General features: G+C 32.0%; 2 protein-coding genes across 23 annotated transcripts in view; one reads left to right on the forward strand and one right to left on the reverse strand.

Annotated features, from left to right (window-relative positions):
- LOC105475447 (RUN domain containing 3B) overlaps positions 1-9,638 on the forward strand; it is a 192,874-nt gene extending 183,236 nt beyond the window's left edge. For 9 of the 18 annotated variants that reach the window (XM_011730680.2, XM_011730677.2, XM_011730681.2 and 6 more), the window contains one exon: positions 1,193-3,588. In XM_011730680.2, the coding sequence (XP_011728982.2) occupies positions 1,193-1,338 (146 nt within the window). In that variant the 3' untranslated portion in view covers positions 1,339-3,588. Of the gene's footprint in view, positions 1-1,192; positions 3,589-3,874; positions 3,921-8,913 lie in introns of those variants that run through there. The other 9 variants (XR_011622109.1, XR_011622110.1, XR_011622106.1 and 6 more) reach the window with 9 other exon arrangements.
- The window catches only part of LOC105475445 (solute carrier family 25 member 40), a 55,589-nt gene continuing 38,697 nt past the window's right edge, over positions 4,824-21,715 (reverse strand). For 3 of the 5 annotated variants that reach the window (XM_011730670.3, XM_071094779.1, XM_071094778.1), the window contains 7 exons: positions 21,110-21,177; positions 19,093-19,217; positions 18,187-18,360; positions 15,007-15,116; positions 12,917-12,998; positions 7,977-8,057; positions 7,361-7,612 (listed from right to left, as the gene is read on the reverse strand). In XM_011730670.3, coding sequence (XP_011728972.2) covers positions 7,500-7,612; positions 7,977-8,057; positions 12,917-12,998; positions 15,007-15,116; positions 18,187-18,360; positions 19,093-19,217; positions 21,110-21,177 — 753 coding nt within the window. In that variant the 3' untranslated portion in view covers positions 7,361-7,499. Of the gene's footprint in view, positions 5,195-7,360; positions 7,613-7,976; positions 8,058-10,869; positions 11,003-12,916; positions 12,999-15,006; positions 15,117-18,186; positions 18,361-19,092; positions 19,218-21,109; positions 21,178-21,715 lie in introns of those variants that run through there. The other 2 variants (XR_983353.3, XR_983354.2) reach the window with 2 other exon arrangements.

Consider the following 21,715-nt stretch of genomic DNA (forward strand, 5'->3'; position numbering starts at 1 on the left):
TGTTCCATATCTTTTCCTAATACCATTACATGTTCCTGTATTTTACTGGTCAAAAAAACTGTGAAGTTAATTGGCATAGCCTGTTATTTTCTGGTATCTGTTCCGATTTCAAAGGAAAGAAACAGGCTCAGAGAAGATGCCTTGCCCAGAGTCATACATTTAAAAAGAATATAAGAGCTATATTGAGTACAAATGCAGTTCCACTGATTCATCATTCATTAATTATATAGATACTTGAACATCTGCTGTGTCCTAGGCACTGGGGATATAATGAACACCACAATGTCTATATCCTTTCTCAAGGATATTATTACAGTCTAATAAAGGTAGGAGTTGCCCCACAGTTATCATACAGTATGACAAGGTGGGGTAAGTACAAAGGACTATGGGAGTATTTCACAGGGCTGTTTAAAACAATATGTAATATTCAGAAACATCTGATATTTGGCTCAGCTTAACTTCTATAACTGTGTAAAACCTAAGTTTTCCATCTTCTTTGGAAACCTCCTAATTATTCAGAGTCATTAGCCTTTCATAGCCCCAAGCCAGCCACATAGCCAGTTGCATCACACTGCAGCACACTGAGGCAGACTGCAGGTTGAAACTTACCCAGTTTGGAAAGAACTTGTTTTACCCCAGCCATGGAAACAGGTGTACTCATTCCTCCTTCATGGGTCTACTGAAATTCAACACTTAACATTAGGTTCCTGATGCATAGTGGATACTGAATAAATGTTTACTAAATGAATAAAGTCTCCCCAAATCAAGCCTTCCTATTGAGTTGGGGCAGTCCCAACCAGCTTCCACCACCTTCTAATATATTGCTGTAACAAAATACGGATTTCCTGGTATTTCTGTGGCCTGTTAACTGTTACTTCAGTTTAGATTTTTACTAACTGGACATAACCATGTTCTCCAAAAAGGTAAATATTTTATTGTTGCTTTAAAACTTGGTATCTCAAACTTCCATATCTAGAACTTTTATGAGCAGCACAAATAATCTTTTATAATGTTTAAGGGTGATGTTGAAACCGCCAAAAAAGCGAAGATACTGAGATCTAGATCTTTGACTTAATAGTTACATATATTTGCAATATCTTGTAAACTATGGAAATTTCTAATGGTTTTAGGATCTTATTTGTATCATTCTTGAAGGGCAATTAATTATTTGCTATTTAATTGTAATTTTCAGGTAAAGAAGATACTCCCTCATTACTTGGCCTCTGTGGATCTCTAACGTCAGTGGCAAGTTACAAGTCTCTAACAAGCTTAAAATCTAATGACTACCTTGCAAGTCCTACAACAGAAATGACAAGTCCAGGCCTAACTCCATCCTGAAAATGTTTATGTAAAAGCCAAAAGTTTTTATGTTGTAAATGTTTAATTTACATATGTTTGACTGCTGGGAAGACCTTTGAAATTTTATATTGTTCTGGTACATGTCTGAAAGTCTATTGCTTAGAGAGAATCCACTCCAGATAAGAGATTTTGAGTGAAAAACAATGATCCTGCCATTTTTCAGTTTTAAAATTCTTATATTTGTCATTGAGAAAGTTCAGAAAGGAATAGGCTTTAAAACAAAAAAACTTTCAAAGATCCACCAAATAGTTCATAGCAAATTGTACATATTGTTCAGCTGATTTTTATATATTTAAATATACCTTAGTGGCCAGAGACTGACTTCAAAGGTTTATTCCAGAGACTTAAGCTAAGTATTTTTTCATTCTTTCAGATTTTCAAAAAAAAAAAGTTAATTTCATTTTTTCATTAATTTCTTCGTAAGTTCTATGCTTTAAATGCCTTGTTTTTAATATCAGGGGAAGGTTCTCAGCTGCATTCTCACAGTGGCTTATTCAGTTTTTCTTCAATATTTACCATTTGGTATCAACTCAACATTCCACTTAACATTTTATAATTTCCATAGGAATGTGTCTGTTTTGGTAGTTACTGACTTAATTTGTTAGTGCCACAAGGAAAATATTTTACAGCATTTTATGCCATTTAGGTAAAATGAATAAACTGTTTTTCAAGATTTTCTTAAAAGATTATCAATTTAAAAATATGATCAATTATGCCTCAAATACTAGACATATTTCAAAATGTAGAACAAACGTTGAAAAATTGTTTTGCCAGGAAAGAGTTCAAGTTCAGTTAAGGATTTGAGAGGCTTTTAAACAAGGATCAATAGGGTAGTTATCATACTTGATTAATATATGTCTGATATTCAGTGCTGGTTCTTTTTCCTGTTTGTGCAACAATGAAGTGTGTCATGTGTTTTATAGCCTCTAGCATTAATCACACAATAATCTCATTTTAAAACATTTAAATGTTAAAAAATCCCCACACTTATGTACAGGTAAAATTAGTTTTCTTTTTTTAAAACAAACAAAAAGTTGTAATCTGTACTTTCATTTCTTTTGGAATTTTTGAAACAGCTACATTAATTCCTAAAAATCCCGCCATACTGAAAATGTATGGCGTGTATTTTCTATAGTAAGTAATATGAGGAAAACATGATTAGCTGTGCCAAAGAAATTTTATACATTGTTTACATGATGAGGCCACAGTACTTATTGGGGACTTCATATGGTATTTTTGTTTATTGAGAAGAGTCAAGAACCGACGTTACCACATTCATTCTTTGTGTTAGAAATGTAGGAGTGTGGTAGTTTTCTGCAAAATTTACAGCTTAGTCTCATAATTTGGAATTTAAGATAGTAAGTAGTAACAAGGCAAGTCTTATATGTAAGACAGTCAAACAGTGTCACTTCGGGGACAAAGGCCTGGAAGCCCTTAAAATAAGTTATCTTAGATGTGCCAGAACATATTCAGAGCTTTATTCCTTTAGCTTAAGGCTTTAATACTTGTAGAAATGCAAATATTCTTGAGAAATGACACATTTTTGTTCTCAGTTTCTCAATTCTGTATACCTGATTGTGAGTGAAGTATCCAAAGCAGGTTTTCATCAGCTTGGGGGATGGAAGGTAGGTATAATAGGACAATGGAAACTTTGGGAGAAGGGAGTGAGGAAATGGATAAGGAGAAATTTGAAAATTTTAGCCCGGACTTGAGCACTATTGCTGCTTTCCTATGAACTATCAGAATGTTTAAATGCTTTATCATTCATGGTCCACTCTCAACTAACATTTATTATCCTTTAGTAATTAAACAATGGTTTTACATACATTTTTATAATGTAGAAGGAAATTCAAGATTCCATAATCATAAAATTTTTCAGATCTGTCTAATGTATAATTTGTGCATCTTAACATGCTGCTAAATGCAGATTTAAACATTACATCTGAGGATCAGGACTCTTCCTCCTTTCTTGGAGATCTTGGTGTAAAATTCATCTGCTGTTATTAAATCAGGTTTCTACACAGTTCATTTCACACTAAAGGTAGTTACTGTTTGCATGAAGAAACATGTATGTCTCAATCTTTAATTTTAGTTTGGTAGTGTTTACTGTTCACCCACCCCTCTTACCTCCAAAAGAATGCTGAATTATATGCCAATATTTCCATGTGTATTCTGTTGCCTTGATGCATACTATACTTGTTGCATGTATATTAAACATTTTGTACTATGCACTGGTGGTCTTATTTTGACAAAAAGTTAACTGATTTAACTTGCACACTAAACTTTTGTTTCAGCAAATGTGGTAAATATATATTGTTTCACACCTAAAATACTAACATGAAAATGGAATCGGAGAAATCCTTATTCCAACTCACGTCAAGTTAAATATCCTATTTTTTAAAAGTAACATGATATGCTTTAGAATACACATCTATTGAATCAGTACAGTTTAGTAGTGGTTCTGGCAGTGTTACTGATTTAATTATAAAATAGTCATGTTTGCTTTCTTTGTAAGAATCATCACTATCTTCTTGGCACCTATGAGATGGCATCAGGATGATGTAAGCATTAAATAAAATCATATATAAAAGTTCTAAAGAGATAAATACCAAATGCAAGCTACTAATTATGATTGGCAGAAAAAGTAAATCATAAGTTAGTTGTTAAATCATTAGATTTACATACAGTTTTTAAGTGGTTATAAATGTGTCCCAAATTTACAACTTAGAAAACTGATTTGTTAAAGTTCCTATCATTAGATGAAATGTCCAGATTTTGCTAAACATATTGGATTACCGCTTAAGCGTCACAAGACTGTGGTTCATTCTGCTCTTCTGAAAGCAAAGCAGCTTCGATTTGGTTTTAGCATTTGTCATTTTAACTGATGACAGGAAAGGGAAGATAAAATTACCTCTTTTTCATTATGGTACATTTAAAAAGTGTATTTTAATACAAACCAAAACTTTTAGATTTCTAACACAGATCACCTTATCATAAGCCCAATTTTCCATACTGCTAGTTATCTTTCCAAAACCCAAGTCTAACTGTTACAACTGTGCCGGAAAGTTTTTCCTAGGCTTCCCATGGCCTTCTTGTTCCTCCTTTAGCACACAAGGCCTTTGACTACATTTCCAGTCTGATCTCTTACCACATTTCCATGTATACATTTTGTTCAAGCCATATGGACTAAATTCCACTGCCTTACTGAGACTCCCACTTCCCTGCGTATTTACTAATAGGATTGCCTGTCAGTCCAACTCTTAGGTTTCCTGACCACTCCCCTTCTCTGCCCCCAGGCTGAGTGAACAACTCCCCATATTTCCCATGACTCCCTTTGCATGCTTCTAGCAATCAGTCATAGCTCTGAAACCTCCTGTGGCCAGTAACAATATCTGAAATGTCTTGTCTCCAGTGCTTTTTTTATACTGCCTACTACAAAAAATGTCCCAATAAATGCTGACAGATTAAAATAATATAAAAGCAGTAATCTTTTATTTAAAAAGTTCATCTTAGAAGAAAATTCAAAAGGGATACAATAAACTTGTCCACACCCCAAACACTTGTGCCCAAGACAAAAAGAGGGAAGAATTTGTTTTTAATTTTAAGTTCAGGGGTACATGTGCAGGTTTGTATATAGGTAAAGTTGTGTGTCGTGGGGGTTTATTGTACAGATTATTTCATCACCCAGGTATTAAGCCTAGTACCCATTAGTTATTTTTCCTGTCCCTCTCCCACCTCCCACTCTCCACCCTTTGACACACCCCAGTAGATGTTGTTCCAAGAGGGAAAATTTTTAAAAACACATGCAGTTAAATAACCATCGTGAATAGTTTTCCTAGAAAAAGAAGAAAAAAAATTGCCTTTTTAAAAAAGTCAAACATGTACTACATTAAAGGTTGCAATCATCTAATATTTAAAATTAAAGATGTTCCTTCTTAAAATTTTACATTTAATCAACTAAATGTTTATGTTAGAAAATGTAACGTTAATAGAATAAAAGCTGTTTGAGAAACATCACCAAGAACACTGTTGTGGGGCATGTTTACAAATATTGCAATTCCTGCAACATACGTATTGAAAAGTCTAGAAAGCCCATATGGCTGAGAGTTAAATTTGAATACTGACGTAAAACCTGGGAATATTCATCGTGCCAATTATGGTTCAATTATTTTATCAGACAGAAATCTGGAAGCAAATTAAAATTTTAAAATTTTAGCTATTCCATGGACTGAATTTTTCTAGGTACTATTTTAATACAAATTAAGTTATTATGGCAAAATTCTGAACCCTTTTTGGTTCAGAATTCTAAAAGTATTAATGTTTCTTTACCTCTTAAGTATAAAGAAAGCTTCAATTCAGCCTTCTTTTCATCCAGATACATTGCATGTAGTATGTGTTAGAAAAACTACTAGGCATTTAGATTTACTTATATTACTTTATTCATAAGTAAGAATTTTCCTAAGTGCAGTGAGGGGTAGGAGACATGGAAACCTCTCATACTTATAGGTGATATTAAACTGAAATATGTAACTGCCTTTTGGGAACAGTATTAAGTTTTTCTGCTTTTTTTCTATGAATTAGCCTTAAGCATAGCAAAACTAAGATAAATTTAAATTTAATATTTTTGGAGAGCACTGTTCAAGATAAACTTTCATATATATATCACAGTACAGCATTATACAATGATTTTATATAAAAATATTTAGAAGCACAGTGATGATTTTAAGAAGGCATAAACATTTTAATGAAATATAAGAAAGTCATGAATATTTATGTAGATATGTTGCAAATTTAAGGTAAATCAACATAGGATAAAATAAACAGAAGATTACATGCAAACCCTATATACTTTATTTCTGGTGTTATACTTTCCTACTATAGTACAAAATCAATTAGTTCCTCTACCAGCACTAAAGACTTGTCATCTATTCATTTTAGGAGAGGAAAAAAAATGCTTCACATTTTCCTAAAATAAAGACTGCAATAAAGTGCTGTTTTCTTTTTAAAGGATATAGATCCTAAGAATATAAAACTAAAGTATAAAAAATGAATAGCATTTCTTTTCCTGCCATCATATCCTTTCTTATCTCATTCCTACATACAATGAATGATAAGCTAAAGTATTTAGACATGTACGGTGACTGAAAGCAATGTCTTCAAGGAAACAGCTTCTTGTTTAGCCTCTTACTCTACCATACTTAGTGTAAAAATCAAAGGATATTTTAGAAATATTTTGTAACTATTATTGTAGCAATAATGTCTTGTTAGAACAAGACAATAAAAATGACCTAGAGAATTCCGTGAACAATGATACTTGGATTACAAGATGGCTAAAAATCAGAGGCTATTCCTGTGTGCAAACTATTTTTACCAGTCTAAATACTATGGAATTTACCACTGAACACCCAAGTTTGGCTGAAGTGAACATTTGCTACTATCAGTAAAAAACTCCCTTTCTTACAGGAACAGCAGAAATATAGACATTTAGTCATCAAAAATGGCACAATGTACATCACACAAATGATTATATTATGGTTCATAAGGAGAACAGCCACAATTTTGATCAAAGAAATCTTAATACATGTGAAGCCTTAAAACAGCAACAGGACAGGGAGGCGGGAACCTAATGCATTTGAATTAAAGGAAACAGGCAATATTTAGTCAATGTCAACAATGCTATTTAACGACTGCCTTACCTACTTTACTGAAATACAGAAATACCTATGTACATGATTTAAATGTGCACAAGACTTGGGCTCTTTTCTAGACTACGTACATCATTCAGCACACAATTCAAAAAGTTGTTGTGTATCCGACACACTCCCAATAAGATGATGTTACACTGAAACATATAATATTAAACTCGCAGAGATTGCTTTTGATGCTAAGGAGTAATTTGTCTTATTTTTACAAGAATGCTCAATGGTGGTGATTTCTAGAATATTTTTTTCTGTATCACCAAAAATAGGATAAAATTTACTTTAAAATTATGGTTTAGAGGTAGAGCTGAAATCATTTATTTAAATTATAGGAAAGAAAGACTTAAAATCATTGTAAGAGAATAATGGTGAAAAACATTCTTGCCTAAGAGTCTCCATCTTCTTTGGTTATAGTTGTTGTTTCAAGTTGAAACAGCATCACTAGTACTGCTGCCTTCGAACATTTTGTTTCTGGAAGAAAGCCTTTCCAAATTCATAAGTACTGATCATAATGGCACAAGCAGGAGCAATTTTAATTAAGCGAGGAATTAGGCCTGAAAAAAGAATAGGAATAATCAAAACAAATATTTTTTTCTTACCTTATTTTTAAAACTATAATTTTTTGGCTTTATTCTGATAATGTTCAAATTAAATGAATATGTTAAAATCCATAAATTGGTAGAAAAGACTGCACCTCCAACAACCTCACTTCAATCCATATTACATTACAGAGAAATTTTTATCTTACTGATAGTAAATCTGTTATTTAATGTTTATTTTAATTTATAATACAGATATTTAGGAGAAAATAAACATAGTATGTTACCTATAACTTCCTTCTATAAGTTAATTTTAGAAGGTGATAGGTTTAAAAGTAATCATTCTATTCAATGATTCGGTAAAGCCAAGTATTTTTACCTGAAAATAATCCGGAAAATCCATTTTTAGCAACAATGTTCTTCATTATAACCCAGGTTGACATATGCAAAGGCATAGAAACTAAATGTTAAAATAAAGAAATAATGCTATTATAAATAACAATTTAATAATTCCTAATACAGATAACACAAAGTAGTGTTCATGGCCCTTGGGGATATATAATTTCATTACCATAAGAGGTTTGTTTACCTAAAAAGCTACTTTAAGTTTTAATAGATTCATTAAAAATAAAAAACAGAAAAAGGCTGTATATTTAAAGATGTATAGGACGGGATGCAATTAAGGAGGAATGTACTGAGGGTTTCTCCTGACTTGATAATGCTTGTTTCTTAAACTTGATGGTAGTATTTTTTAAACTTTTTTCTAGGTCTTAAAAACTTTTCATAATGAAATTTTTAAAAGATGTATAGACAGCTACTTCGGAGGCTGAGGTGGGAAGATTGATCTCTTGAGCTTAAGAGTTCAAGACCAGCCTGGTCTTGAACTCTTAAGTGAGACCCCCATCTCTTAAAATGTGTATAGAAACCTTCATGGGGTATCCAATGCCAAAGAAAAGTCCTCACAACCATTTTTCATTCACGTTTTATTATAAATAGTTTTAAAACTTCTTTTCTTCTAAAAAGAGTTCTGAGGAAAACAGCTTATTCTCCCTAGCAGTGTCTTGAGTTATTACTACCTTTCTGAATGGGTATGCTAGTCTTGAAATAAATTAGACCAGTGCTCTCTCCTTCGAAGGGTTTATTTTAGCTAACAATAACATCTCACTTATTTGCAACCACTCAAATATCTGGAAGAAAATGAATAAAAAACTATGTTTTTTAAAACTTAGCAAAAGTAGATGTCACTGAAGTATAAACATAAAGCTTGTTTGTAAACTAAATTTGTTTATTTTCATTTTATGCACTTTTCTAAACAGCTACCTTGGCCCACAGACTACTAGATGCAATAAGATTAAAAAAAAAAAAAATTGTAAGAACCAGATACACTACCATGTAAACAACATGACAGCTAACAGGATGAAGATTTCAATGTCTTGTTTTGAGACCAGCTGGATGATGGGCAAACAATCCTATACTGCCCTCTCTAGCTTTTGAGAGCTGCTACTCTACAAAAGTCAATGTTTACATGGAAGACAACCCTGAATCATTAAACAAGATTAAAGTATGTACCACTAAGCAAGCCTGGAAGATAAAAGTTAAGATAAAACGATATCTTTCAAAAATGACTTTCTAGAATTTTGCCATTTAATGGAGTGTGATTATCTCCAAATTTCATTTATATAAAATATCAGAATCTCTGACTATGAATAAATGAGGACTAAGATAAATGAAGCCTTATGATTTATTTAAGAAGCTATACCAGCAATAGTATAAGCATAAACATAATAACTACAGCAGCCCAACACTGATTACAAAATATGAATGAAATTTAACTTTCTCAAGAAAGTCAATGACAAGAACTTTCTAAGTTGGCAATTTTCACTTCATGTTTAAATTATTTCATTTAAATTTTAAAAACTAGTCAAAGAATGGTGATTAAGCAGCAGGTGTTTCTAATCTTGTAGAACTCATGCCCCAAACTAGTTTCTATTTTAACAGGAAGGTGAAATTAAGAGAAGGACAAAAAGAATATCAACTGAAGGTAAGCCAAGCTCTAGTGGAACCTTAGAAGTGTCTCCTGCCTAACATTTAAACATTAAAGAGCTACTCCTACAGGTAATAAGCAAATTCTTGCACTGTAAAGAAACACTTTTATTATTAAATATTTCAAGCATAGAGAAAATAAATGCTCATTTACTGAACATCCAAATTTACTATATCGTAATAACTCTTTCAGATCCAGTTGAAGCCCCCTATATATTCCTCCCCAATTGTATTTTTCCTCATTCTCAAAGGTAATCACTCTTGTCCTTCTTTTTTCATCTTTCTCATGCATTTGTTTAAATGTTTACATCTAAACATATCCAGATGTATACTCTTCTTTGTATACATCTGGAATGTACAGAACAATGTATACTTTTCTTTATCCTCCTTTTAAACTTTATATAAATGGTATCACACTGCACACTGACTTCTGCAATGTGCTTTCAGAATTATCTAGGTTGGTAAGTGCAGCTATATTTTATTCATTTTAATTGCTGCATGGTATTGCATTATATGGCTTATAATGATTTATCCATTTTCCTGTAAAGGGACATTTAGGTGATTTCTAACTTTTTGCTGTTTTTAAAAATCTTGCCTTGGATATCGTTGTACATGTGTAAAAGTTTCTCTAGGGCACATATCTAGGAGTGGAACTGATAACTCAGAATGGACTCCTTGCTACTGCCAGATTGTTTTCCAAAGTAGCTGTTCCAAATACTGTTACCATCATGGCATAAAGTTCCCAGTGAGCTACATCCTCCCCAACAGTTTAATTTATATAAAATGTTCTCTCACTGCTGTTCCTTAGTATTACCAAAATTGAACATTTTAAATAAGTTTATTTGGCAAGTATAAGCATTTCATAATGATTCATTTCTATTTTAAAATAGAAATATAATAAATATTGAAATACAGAAAAATATTGCCTTAAATATTAAAACCAATGTACTATTTATTAAATCTATTAAACATTTTAATTTTAAAATGTTTAAAAATTAAATATTGCTTGAGTAGTTTTTTTTTTTCTATAGTTCCATTGTCCAGTTAAGAATAGTGTTTTAAAAATATTAAATGTGTTCAGAGAAAAAGAAGTTTAACTTCTGGAAATAAGTACATTTGGGCCAGGTTTAAAAAGCTAAAACCAGAGATTAAATTTTTAAAAATTAATAATATACGACATACTCATAAATTAGGTAAAAGTTATCTCTGTTATAGGATATGGCACTTACTCCATGCTAATGTGCTTCTGAATGCAGCCTCTGTTCCAGTAGATTATGAGCTCTTTGAGGATTTGGGTAATTGTCTCATTTATCTGTATATACCAGCATGGTGCCTGACACAGTATAGGCACTCAGTAATTGACTAATGAATGAAGAATGGAAGAAGTGGTCAAAGTAGGCTGACAGATCATATACTTGCATGGAACTATCATTCTATAGTATGATAGATGCAACACTTCATATTTTCTTTTTTGCTTAGAGAGAAAGGATTTGGTATAGTTGCGCTGTGGAATGAAGGAAGTCACTTCTAAATGGAGCTGAGTTACTTCTTGGGGATAAATAATGTAAATCCAAATAGTAAGTATGGGCTGATTATCACTCAAATTGCAAGTGTAATTTCAACTGAAATATTATCTTAGTAAACCTTTAAGTAATTGGTTCATAGCTGAAGTACACTAACAGATTAAAATTTACGATGATAATCATGGAAAATTAAAACCCAACTCTTAAGATTTTTCCTTTCAGGTTTAAATGAGGAAACATTAATTAGAAAAAACCGGTGATAGGTAAGAGTTAAATCTAATAAAGAAAGATGGCTCCCTGGTGCCAGTCTCAATGAAGATATATATCACAATCACTTAGGGATCATTTTCAAAATATACAAGCTAGAGTTCCACCTCAGAGTCATTAAATGAGAGTCTATTGAGGGTGATGTCCAGCTTTAGGTATATTGAATAAGCACCTCAGGTGACTCCAATGATTAGTTACCAACATAAGTGGCTCCCAAACTTTAGTGTGCATTAGAATCTACCTGTACAGATTCCCATCTTTTCCCTTATCAACCACCATGACCACCACTACCTCAATGCCCCAGTCATTAGCCATTTATGCTAAATTACACCAAAGAGAAACTGGTGAAATCCTACTATATTAAATATTATACTTAAGAGGGGAAATAGAAATTCTGATAAGAAAAGAAGAATGAAACAAAGTAATTTTGAACTGTCAAAGGAGGACAGATAGGGCTTGGGTTTCTAGAAGGCTCATGCCTAAAACAGGGAAGTGGGAGAACCCTAATATAATAAAACTCTGATTACCTCCCAGGTTTTCATTAGCTTCTAATGTAAGAGGAGAGTAGGTATTTGACAGGTCAAAGACAAGGATGTCACCAATATCCATCAGATTCATTTGTAGAGGTCTGTAACCAGCTTCTTTCAACATTATACCTATTTTAGCTTTTATGCTAACTATTATAATCATGGGTAGAAGAATTTTTATTTACATTGTAATAGTCTTATCACAAGACTTACATAATTTTGTAATAGATAATTTCCCATGGGTTTGCTACACTTTCTAAAGGGAATAAATGACAGAGGGATCCTAGTAGAAGCAAATAGGAGTACACTTTTGTTCTAGAAGAAATTACAGGTTATGAAGAAATAAAAATAGATGGTTTTTATGATTAAGTTGGGTTAATCAAAGTTGGTAAATGCAAAGGCACACAGTAAAAATCTTTAAATGTCATATTACCATGTTAACAAAACCATGGGATCATGTAATAATGAAAAGGCATCTGATAATGCTTTCATATACAGAGAGAGAGATATATATATATACTATCAAAAAAAAAAGAAAAAAGAAAAGAGGTTTCCCAGTAATTTCCTATCCTTTATCCTGATTTGTCTAGATTTATCTTATTGGTTTATTTCAAAGACTTATGAGGACAATAAAAATAATAATTTGAAATAGATCTGAAAACAAACTAGGAAAAGACATCATAAAACAACTTAGCTTTTAAATGACAAAGATTATTTCTTCTTTATCGCAGGTATGAGACTTAACTGATGGCATTCAAGAAACATTCGACTTTACATTTTCTTAAATTTTTTGTTTTTGTTTAGAGATTTTCTGAGTATTCCATTCTAACAGTATATTACTTTCAGAAAAATACACAAAGAATAATGCAGAAGAAAAAAATCTTGTTTTCTTTATTTTAGATATTCCTACAATATCTGGAAGGAAAAACAAAAAAATGCTTTAAATTTATTAAACTTACTTTTATGACTTTCATATGTCCAAAGTTGTGTCTGCTTTTGTGTTTTTACTACATCAAATGGTAAAGTTGCAACAGCTGCAAACTATCAGAAAGTAAAATTAATTTCCATCAACCTTTTGACTTTTCCTAAAATATTTTTACATTCTTCTAATTAGTACATTATTTAGTAAGAATAATAATGAACATAACAACTTTAAAATGAAATAATATGTATATCTTTTAAGTCTTCATTAAAGAAAACAGATATGTATTTCTCACTATACTCAAAAGTAAAAAGCCTCAGAAAAATTCCCTTACTTTCCTGAGGTCACATAGCTACTAGCTGCAGAGCCACAATTCCAACCAAACCTCTCTGACTCCACTACCAGCATTCACAATTTCTCATGCTCCTTTGTGTTTTATCATTCCTTTACATCACAAGAAGGTACAACACATATGTCAAAGCAAAAATTCTCAAGTATCTAGTAAGCATTTTAAAATTTCCAGCAAATGCTTTTAAAATAGAATAAAAAACTTAAATTTGAACAACGAAAATGAATTTTGAACTTTTAGCTCTATAAACCTTTTAAAATAGTTATGTAAATGTTTACATATTAAAATATAGTTACAATGGTTTACAATTTAGATTTTTTCCTATTAATGATAAAAGCTGGATGCAAATCACATTTCAAATAACTTTTCTCAAAATAATTTACACTTATTTCCACAATGCCTTGAGTTTTTTAATAACTTAATTCTTTTAAATATGTTATCACAATATTTGATACAACAGCCATGCAAGGTTAAAACTGGCATGTATTTTTGCTTCCCAACTCACATTTGGCCAATATGGTCATAAAATGCCCCTTTAAAATCACTTATATTTTATTTCAACCCAACAATTTGTTGATTTACGTTCTTGAAATCAGCTTTGAAGATTTCAGGTAAGGTAAAATCAATGATTTTTCTCCATCTTCATTATCTATCATGTAGTAGCTACAATGTTATGTAAGCCATTTTTGAAACTCTTTCTAAAATAAGGTGGTTTAGGTTGTTCTGTTTTCTGACAGAAAGCCTGGACACTCATATTCAGATGTTTTTTCTGTTGTAGAGACAAAACGTTATTTGAAAACTGTCAAAATGCAGCAATTTTCTAGATCATTTAAAAAAATCCTAAAAAAACAGATTTTCTAGGTTACATAGCAATAGTACAATAGAGGACTCTCCTTTGTATTTCTGCAAAACTGGTAAATATCCTAAAGCCATTATTCAACAATACTAATTGCTTTTTTTGTTCAATAGGCTTATAATCCACTAGGATTAATTTGAAAGATCTTAGACTGGGAATATTTATATCTAAGTTTTAAAGTCAACTGCGTGGCTTCCTTGGCCTAGATTTTCTGAGATATTATTAACAGTATTTTTTTCCAAGTCTCCATCACTTCACTCTGCTCCTTCACTATGGTTTTTAGGTGGTTCCAGTGTGTTATTGTCTCACTACAAGTTATTACAAATTCATTTTTAGAAGTATGTGGGTATAAAAAAAACTATTACCAATGTCAGGGTGATATAAATCTGCATAATGAAAGTCTACTACAGGACTTTCATATCATTCTACAAGGAGGTGTGGAAAAAGATAAACTATTACCCAAAAAATGGTAACTTAAGATTCCTTCCGACTGTAATTTTTGTTCAAATTCTTTTAAAAACTACTTTAGTAGGAGGACAAATTGTTTCCAAAGAAACAGGAATCAGGAGCAGAGGCTAAAAGTGCTTAACGCATATGAGATGACACTGCATGAAATATTATGTAATCAGAGCAAAATTACAAAATGCTCTAAATAATAAAACTCTAAAATATTGTAACTGTAATGATCCAACAAATTCAAAAGTTTCTCACAAAAATGGTTTTGCAACATAAAAACATAAATACAGTATGTTTAAATTATTTTATTTGCTAATAATTTGTTTCCTTAAAATAGAGGGCAAATATTTAGAAAAACTTTCAAGCAGTGCAGCCAAAGTGGATCTCAATATACATGAGATGTTATATAATGTTTTGTTTTAACAATTATTTTTCTGGAATATTAATAACAAAAGAATAAACTTACAGAACCAGACAATGCCCCTGAAGTAAAGTTGATCATAAATGTTGGCTCATATAAACCAGACTTCTCACATAACCACTTCTTTAAAATTTCATAGTTATACCAGTACATTGCTATAAAAACAGAGAATGAAATGAACACACATTTAGAAACAAAATGTGGACTTTAATAAAAGGGTTATGAGGTTATATATTCAGGGGATAGACAAATTCTAACCTTGACACACCTTGCTTTCTGCTTAGACACCCACTAGGGTGGGATTTCTTTTTTTAAAGCAAAATTCTCAGTAATATTCTAGCAGTCCTATAAACAAAAAAAAAACTATGCATCAATGAAATATGACTATAATTCCAAAGCCTGACAAGGACAAGAGTACAAAGGAAAAAAGTAAAGGCCAATCTATTCATGATCATAGGTACAGACTTCCTAAAAACAATAATGAAAAACAAACTGAAGTCAGAAATATTTCATAAAATATCATACACTATGATTAAGTTGGCTTATCCCAGAAATGCAAAGGTATACAATAAAAATCTTTAAATGTCATATTACCATGTTAACAAAACCATGGGATCATGTAATGATAATGAAAAAGCATCTGATAAAACTCAACACTCTTTCATTTAAAAGAAGCAAGTTTCTTGGAAACCTAGAAGTAAAAGGAAACTTCTTTAATTTGATAAAGAACATGCATCAAAAACCTATACCAAAAATAATTATTAATGGTTAAATGAGATCTATTTTCTTTAAAATGGGAAAAATGATGGGGATGTTCATTATTGTCACCATAATTCAAAAACTCACTGGGCAGCAAGAAAGAAAGAAAAATTATGATTATAAATGATGATATAAAACAGTTAAATTTACATATATTTTTATATATATCCAAACCAAAACGATAGTAAGACAAAGCAGAATTTATAACAGAGTGTTAAAACATAGCTGGATATAAGCTATAGAAAAAAATCAATTGCAACTGTACCAACTACAAAGATTTAATTTTAAAAAATTAAAAAAGAGCTTTAAAAATAGCTACTAAAAGCTGGGGACAGTGGGGTGCACCTATAACTAAACGTCAGAAAAAAGAGATGAATACAACCTTGATGAAGAAAAATTTGAATCTCTCCTAAAACAACTTCTTAAAGACTTATTATTAACATAAAGAGATGACACTCCTAGGGAAGAAAAATAAAGTGACATCAAGATTTTTCTTAGCCAAGCATGGTGGCACACGCCTTTAGTTCCAGCTACTCAGGAGGTTGATGTGGGAGGATTACTAGAGCCTTGTAGATAGATCAAGGCTACAGTGAGCCGTGATTGTGCCACTGCACTCCAGCCTGGGCAACAGAGTGAGACCCTGCCAAAAAAAAAAAAAAAAAAGATTTTTCATAGAGCACTAATAATTCAGTGTGGTATTGGCCTGAAGTCAGAAACATTAACCAGTGAAACAGATCCATGCATACGTGAAAATGTTATATGACAGAGATAACAATGCAGATCCCTGGAGCAATTATGGTTATTCAATAGATCAGGGTCCACAACCCCAGGGCTGAGGATTGGTACTGATCTGTGTCCTGTTAGGAACTGGGCTACATAGCAGGAGGTGAGCGGCGGGTGAGTGAGCATTACCTCCTGAGCTCCACCTCCTGTCAGATCAGCAGTAGCAATATATTCTCATAGAACTCTATTGCTAACTGCACATGTGAGGGATCTAGGTTGCGTGCTCCTTATGAAAATTTAATGCCTGGTGATCTGAGGTGGAATAGCTTCGTTCTGAAACCAATCACACACACACACACACACACATACACACACACACACAATTTTTCCAATCATGGAAAAACTGTCTTTCACAAAACCAGTCCCTGGTGCCAAAAAGGTTGGGGATCACTGCAACAGGTAATGTTGGGACAACCAGCTATCCATGTGGGAGGAAAATGAAATTTAAAACCTACTTCAATTTCAAAACCCCAAATCAATTACGAATAAATGAATGCCAATGAAACAGTGCCCAATCTTATTAAAAACCAGGGAAACGCAAATTAAAGTGAGATACCACTTTAAATTATTAAACAAAAATTAAGAACTTTGACAATAAAAACACTGGAAGGGGTGTGAGTGAGGCAGCAGAAAATTTCATACATTGCTGGTAGGTAGGTAGATCACACAATCACTTTAGAAAAGAGTTCTATATTACCTAGTAAAATTTGAAATGTATGTATGTATATGAACCAACAAATCCAATACTGGATAAACTTTCAAAGGTGCACCAAGAAACTGATTAAAAATTTTCATAGCAGCATTGTCTTTGTTGTTTACTCACATATAAATGAGTAAAAATGAAGAAAACAGTTACCTATAACACAAGAAGGAATCTTAGGAAAATTTTTTAGTAAAAGGGGATTTTCAAAAATAGGCAAAACTAACTAATACAATGTTTGGCAATAATATGTATGTGGGAAACCTAATTCTTTTAATCAAATGAATGGCATTTAATATACGGGTTACCACTGGGGTTGTGACAGTGAAAGAACATATTTGTGGTTTCATGATTTTTAAAGGATATAGATATTATTATTCAGAGTTTCTCTCTAGATAAGTATTTCTTTTGGGTCTTAAAAACTTCTATGACCCACAGGGGAAATGCCACTAGAGTATGTACATTATATAAGTTACTGGTAGATTTGTACTTCTCCCTTTTCATAATTTTCTCCCTTTTCATAATTAAGTAAGTAGTACAATAGCCTACTTGATTTGTAATAGTCTTTTACAGGATAATCATTTAATGGGGAGATGTTTATTTTTAATAACTGAAAAAGTAGGAGCCCATATAATTCCAAAGTGGTCTTATATGGATTCTATCCTTTGATTTGTAGTTGTTTTACTTATCTTACTAATTGTTTAGAATAATACTAAATGACTTATTTAGAATGTTAAAGGTACTTTGCATTCTCTGAATATGAATACCCACTAATTAATGTATAAAAACTAATAACAAGCTTGAATAAAAACTATTCATTCAATAAAAGCTTGTAAAGATCTGAGAGCCCAACAATGAAAAAGGAGTTTGTGGTCACTACAGACAATAACTTACCTTTAATGGTAAAGAGTTAAAAATCTAGTAACAGTAATATTTAACAAAGCTACGTAAAATTGAGTAGCTATAAATAAGATAAATCCTACCTGAGAAAGGTACATCTCTAAGAACAGTAGGAGCCCAGCCCCTCCAAAGGGAAATCCAACCATCTTCAGATACTTTCTTGCTGACAAATCGATGCAGTTCCATGTAAGAAAACTTCTTGGACTGCATCTTGGTTCTAATCAATTCTAGTGGACTTATCACAGTTACTGCACCAACTAATACAAACAAGTTTAAAAAAAGAAAACAAAAATAAAGCCATGTACTATGCAAATACACATACTGTAAAAATTAATATTCATATATTTTATGATTTTTAAACTTTTATTCTATAATGTCTGAAAACCTTAAAATTAAATATCTAATGATGTCAACATAATTGACACAGATTTTTCCCTTAATAAAAGTTATTTCTTAAAAGTCTATTTTCATATATCTTACTTTTTCTGGTTTCAACTCTCTCAACGGCAGTTCCAGAAATGTTGTAATCAACCAGAACTATGAAAACCAAAGCCCATTCCAGTTACTGACCCAATAAATCCCACTCCCATTTAGCAGAGTAAACGTTCTTCTGTATAGAGTCAACTTTCCTTATGATCAAACTCTGAATCCTAAAGTTTTAAGGAAAGTGATTCAGAACTTTGGACTGAATCATGCATGATCCCACGTGATACCTAGAAGTTCAGGTGAATCAGAACCAACTCTGATGTCACTCTAAAAACTCTGTCCATGATTTGACCAAGATAGGCTGAGCCCATCTCATTCTGATGGTAATCACTATTCCATATGACTTCTGGAGTATCTATCTTATATTAACAAATTAATATAAACTATAAGGCAAAATATATCATACTAATATTCTATATATTGTACAAATTATCTGTGAATGTCCCAACTTAAACAGAAGCTCTAAACAGAAATCAAAATGAAAATAAAGATTTATTACTCACATCTGGCTACAATTCCAGCAACAATTGGTATGTAGGTTTCATTTTCTCCTAACTTAGATCTCAGAAGAGCACTTAATTGATCATAGCAGGTAAAATAAATAACTGTGGCAGGAACTGCCATCACTCTGTTAGATCACACAAAAAGATTTGTTCAAAATTATCAAAAGATTCCACAGTCTTAAATTCAAATATTATTATATAAGCTAAAAAACCCTTATATTTTGTGTAAGCTAAAAACCACAACAAATTAGCCTATGAGATCAATTTTTCTTTTATTTTAAAAATGGTTAATACTTAACTTAGTAGGCAGTAGAAAGATATAAAGTAGCAATTTGCCATCCAAAAGTTTGCATTCTAGTTGTGAAGACAGTTACAATATATAGCATTAAATAAGTGCTAGCATGGTGGTGGCACATGCCTGTAATACCAGCTACTCAAGTGGCTGAGGAACTAGAATCACTTGAACCTAGGAGGCAGAGGTTGCAATAAGCCGAGATCATGCCACTGCACTCCAGCCTAAGGGACAGAGCAAGACTGTCTCTAAATAAATAAATAAAATAAAAATAAAACAAATAGGAAAAGACAAATTAAGACAGACATTTCATCTCCTTGACTTGTTCTGTTTCTGGTTGCCCAGATCTTCTTTCTCATTCATAATTACCATAACATCAGAATCAGCAAAATAAAAAGTACATGAGAAATTGTAAAACATTTTTGAACTATAGACCATATATCACTCCTGCTTATAACCAGACATAAATTGTAATTAACATCATCAGAATTACATACACTAATTTTAAGGGAATTCTAATGATACACTATTTTAAAAGAAATTATTAAAAGGGAATTATTAAATTCAAACACAAAGTTGCATGTACTGTCATGTCGATAAATATTAATGCAACAAGAAACGAGTCCATGTTTATGATATAACTAAAGAACATTCACAGACCATAGTCTGGAATGCCTAACCTTATATGGTGGACTTTGCTGCTGAGAATTTAGGAGCAGGACTGACTGGTGAGGTATTAGATCTGCCACTAACTTCAAACCTTAAGCATTGTTTAAAATAAATGCCTCAAATTGACTAATTTCCTCCATTAAAAATATAATGTCCTTGGGAATAAATGAGACAGCAAAAGCCAAGTTATTATTTTAGATTTTTACATTTAATATTAAGAGTTTATCATGTTAATTCATGTAATCACTAGTTAGTAGACAATTAGAATTATCTGGAGAAAGTATACATTTTGCAATATATCATACAGCTTTCGTAAAATGAACAAATAGACACCAAAATTTTTATTTCTGAACATGAAAAAAATTACCATATGCTTGTGTAGCAAACACAACACAGCAGGCTTGGTTGCTCAAACCTTGTATAACTTCAGGAGGGCCTATGTGCATGCCTGACGTCTGGACAACTCATGGGAATGTATCCCCTGGAGTATTCCCTATTAGAAGGTTTTTGGGACATCTGAAGCACTAAACCAACTTGTCTAGGTTGATCTGTATACTGCGATTTATGGTAAACTTCTTTCCTTCTGTGGGTTTAAAGTTTTGCTCATCACAACTGGCCTCAAAGACAGAATGTGTCCATACAACCCATGCTCAATAAAAGCCCTACACTCAAAACTCAAATGGGTTTCCCAAGGCAGAAGCACTTTGTATACTTCACAGCTCACTAACAGAAGGATAAGCACATCCTGTGCAATGCCATAAGGGAGGACTTTGGAAGCCCATTTCTGGACAACTCCTGATGTGCCTTTTTCCCTTACCGATTCTGTTTTGTATCCTTTTCCTATAATAAACCGTATCTGTGAATATAACCTCTTCAGGTCCTGCAAGTCTTTCAATACATCATTAAACATGCAGGTGGCTGTGAGGCTTAAAAAACAATACCTCAGAAAATGAAAGCATTCTAATATTAAAAATGCAAGACTTTGTCCAACCATGCTGATTATAGGATAAAATAACAACCATTATTTAGTAGAAAAAACATTAAAATTCAACTTACAGGGTAGGAGGAAGGCCACTCCATAGAGATTTAATGCCCTCATTTCGAATGATTTTTAAAAAGGCATCCTAAAATTATAATAGAAAAAAGTAATCAAAATATATCTTTAAACCTGATATACAAAAATTTATAGTGATGATTGGTAATTTGATTCTTTCAGGTATTTACATCTAAAAAAATTAGCTTTTTGGATTTATGTCTGTTCTTTTTAAAAAGGGAATTTTAACACAATTAAAATGAAGCATTTCTGGATGATACTAACTTCTTACAGAATAAAGTCCATATTACTCAGCTCTAGATTGTTCTAAGAGCTTAGAAAAAAAGCTTTTGAAAAGATTATTATAAGAAAGGAAGGAGAGCAACAGCAGAGAATTGGTTAGATAAACTCTCCTAAGCATGAAATCAGAGAAAATATTAAAATGTGCTATGTGAAATCTTTGGAGAGGAACCTAAAGTAGGCAGAGCTTCTATTAACAGACAAACTCTTATAATTTGATAACAAAAAGATAAAGTAATTAAAAATTGGCTAAGGATTTGAATATATATTTCTCCAAAGAATACACACAAATGGCTAATAAGCACATGAAAAACTGTTTGGCTGCATGC

Source organism: Macaca nemestrina, chromosome 4 (genome assembly GCF_043159975.1).
Source record: "Macaca nemestrina isolate mMacNem1 chromosome 4, mMacNem.hap1, whole genome shotgun sequence".
In the NCBI taxonomy this organism is placed as follows: Eukaryota; Metazoa; Chordata; class Mammalia; order Primates; family Cercopithecidae; genus Macaca; species Macaca nemestrina.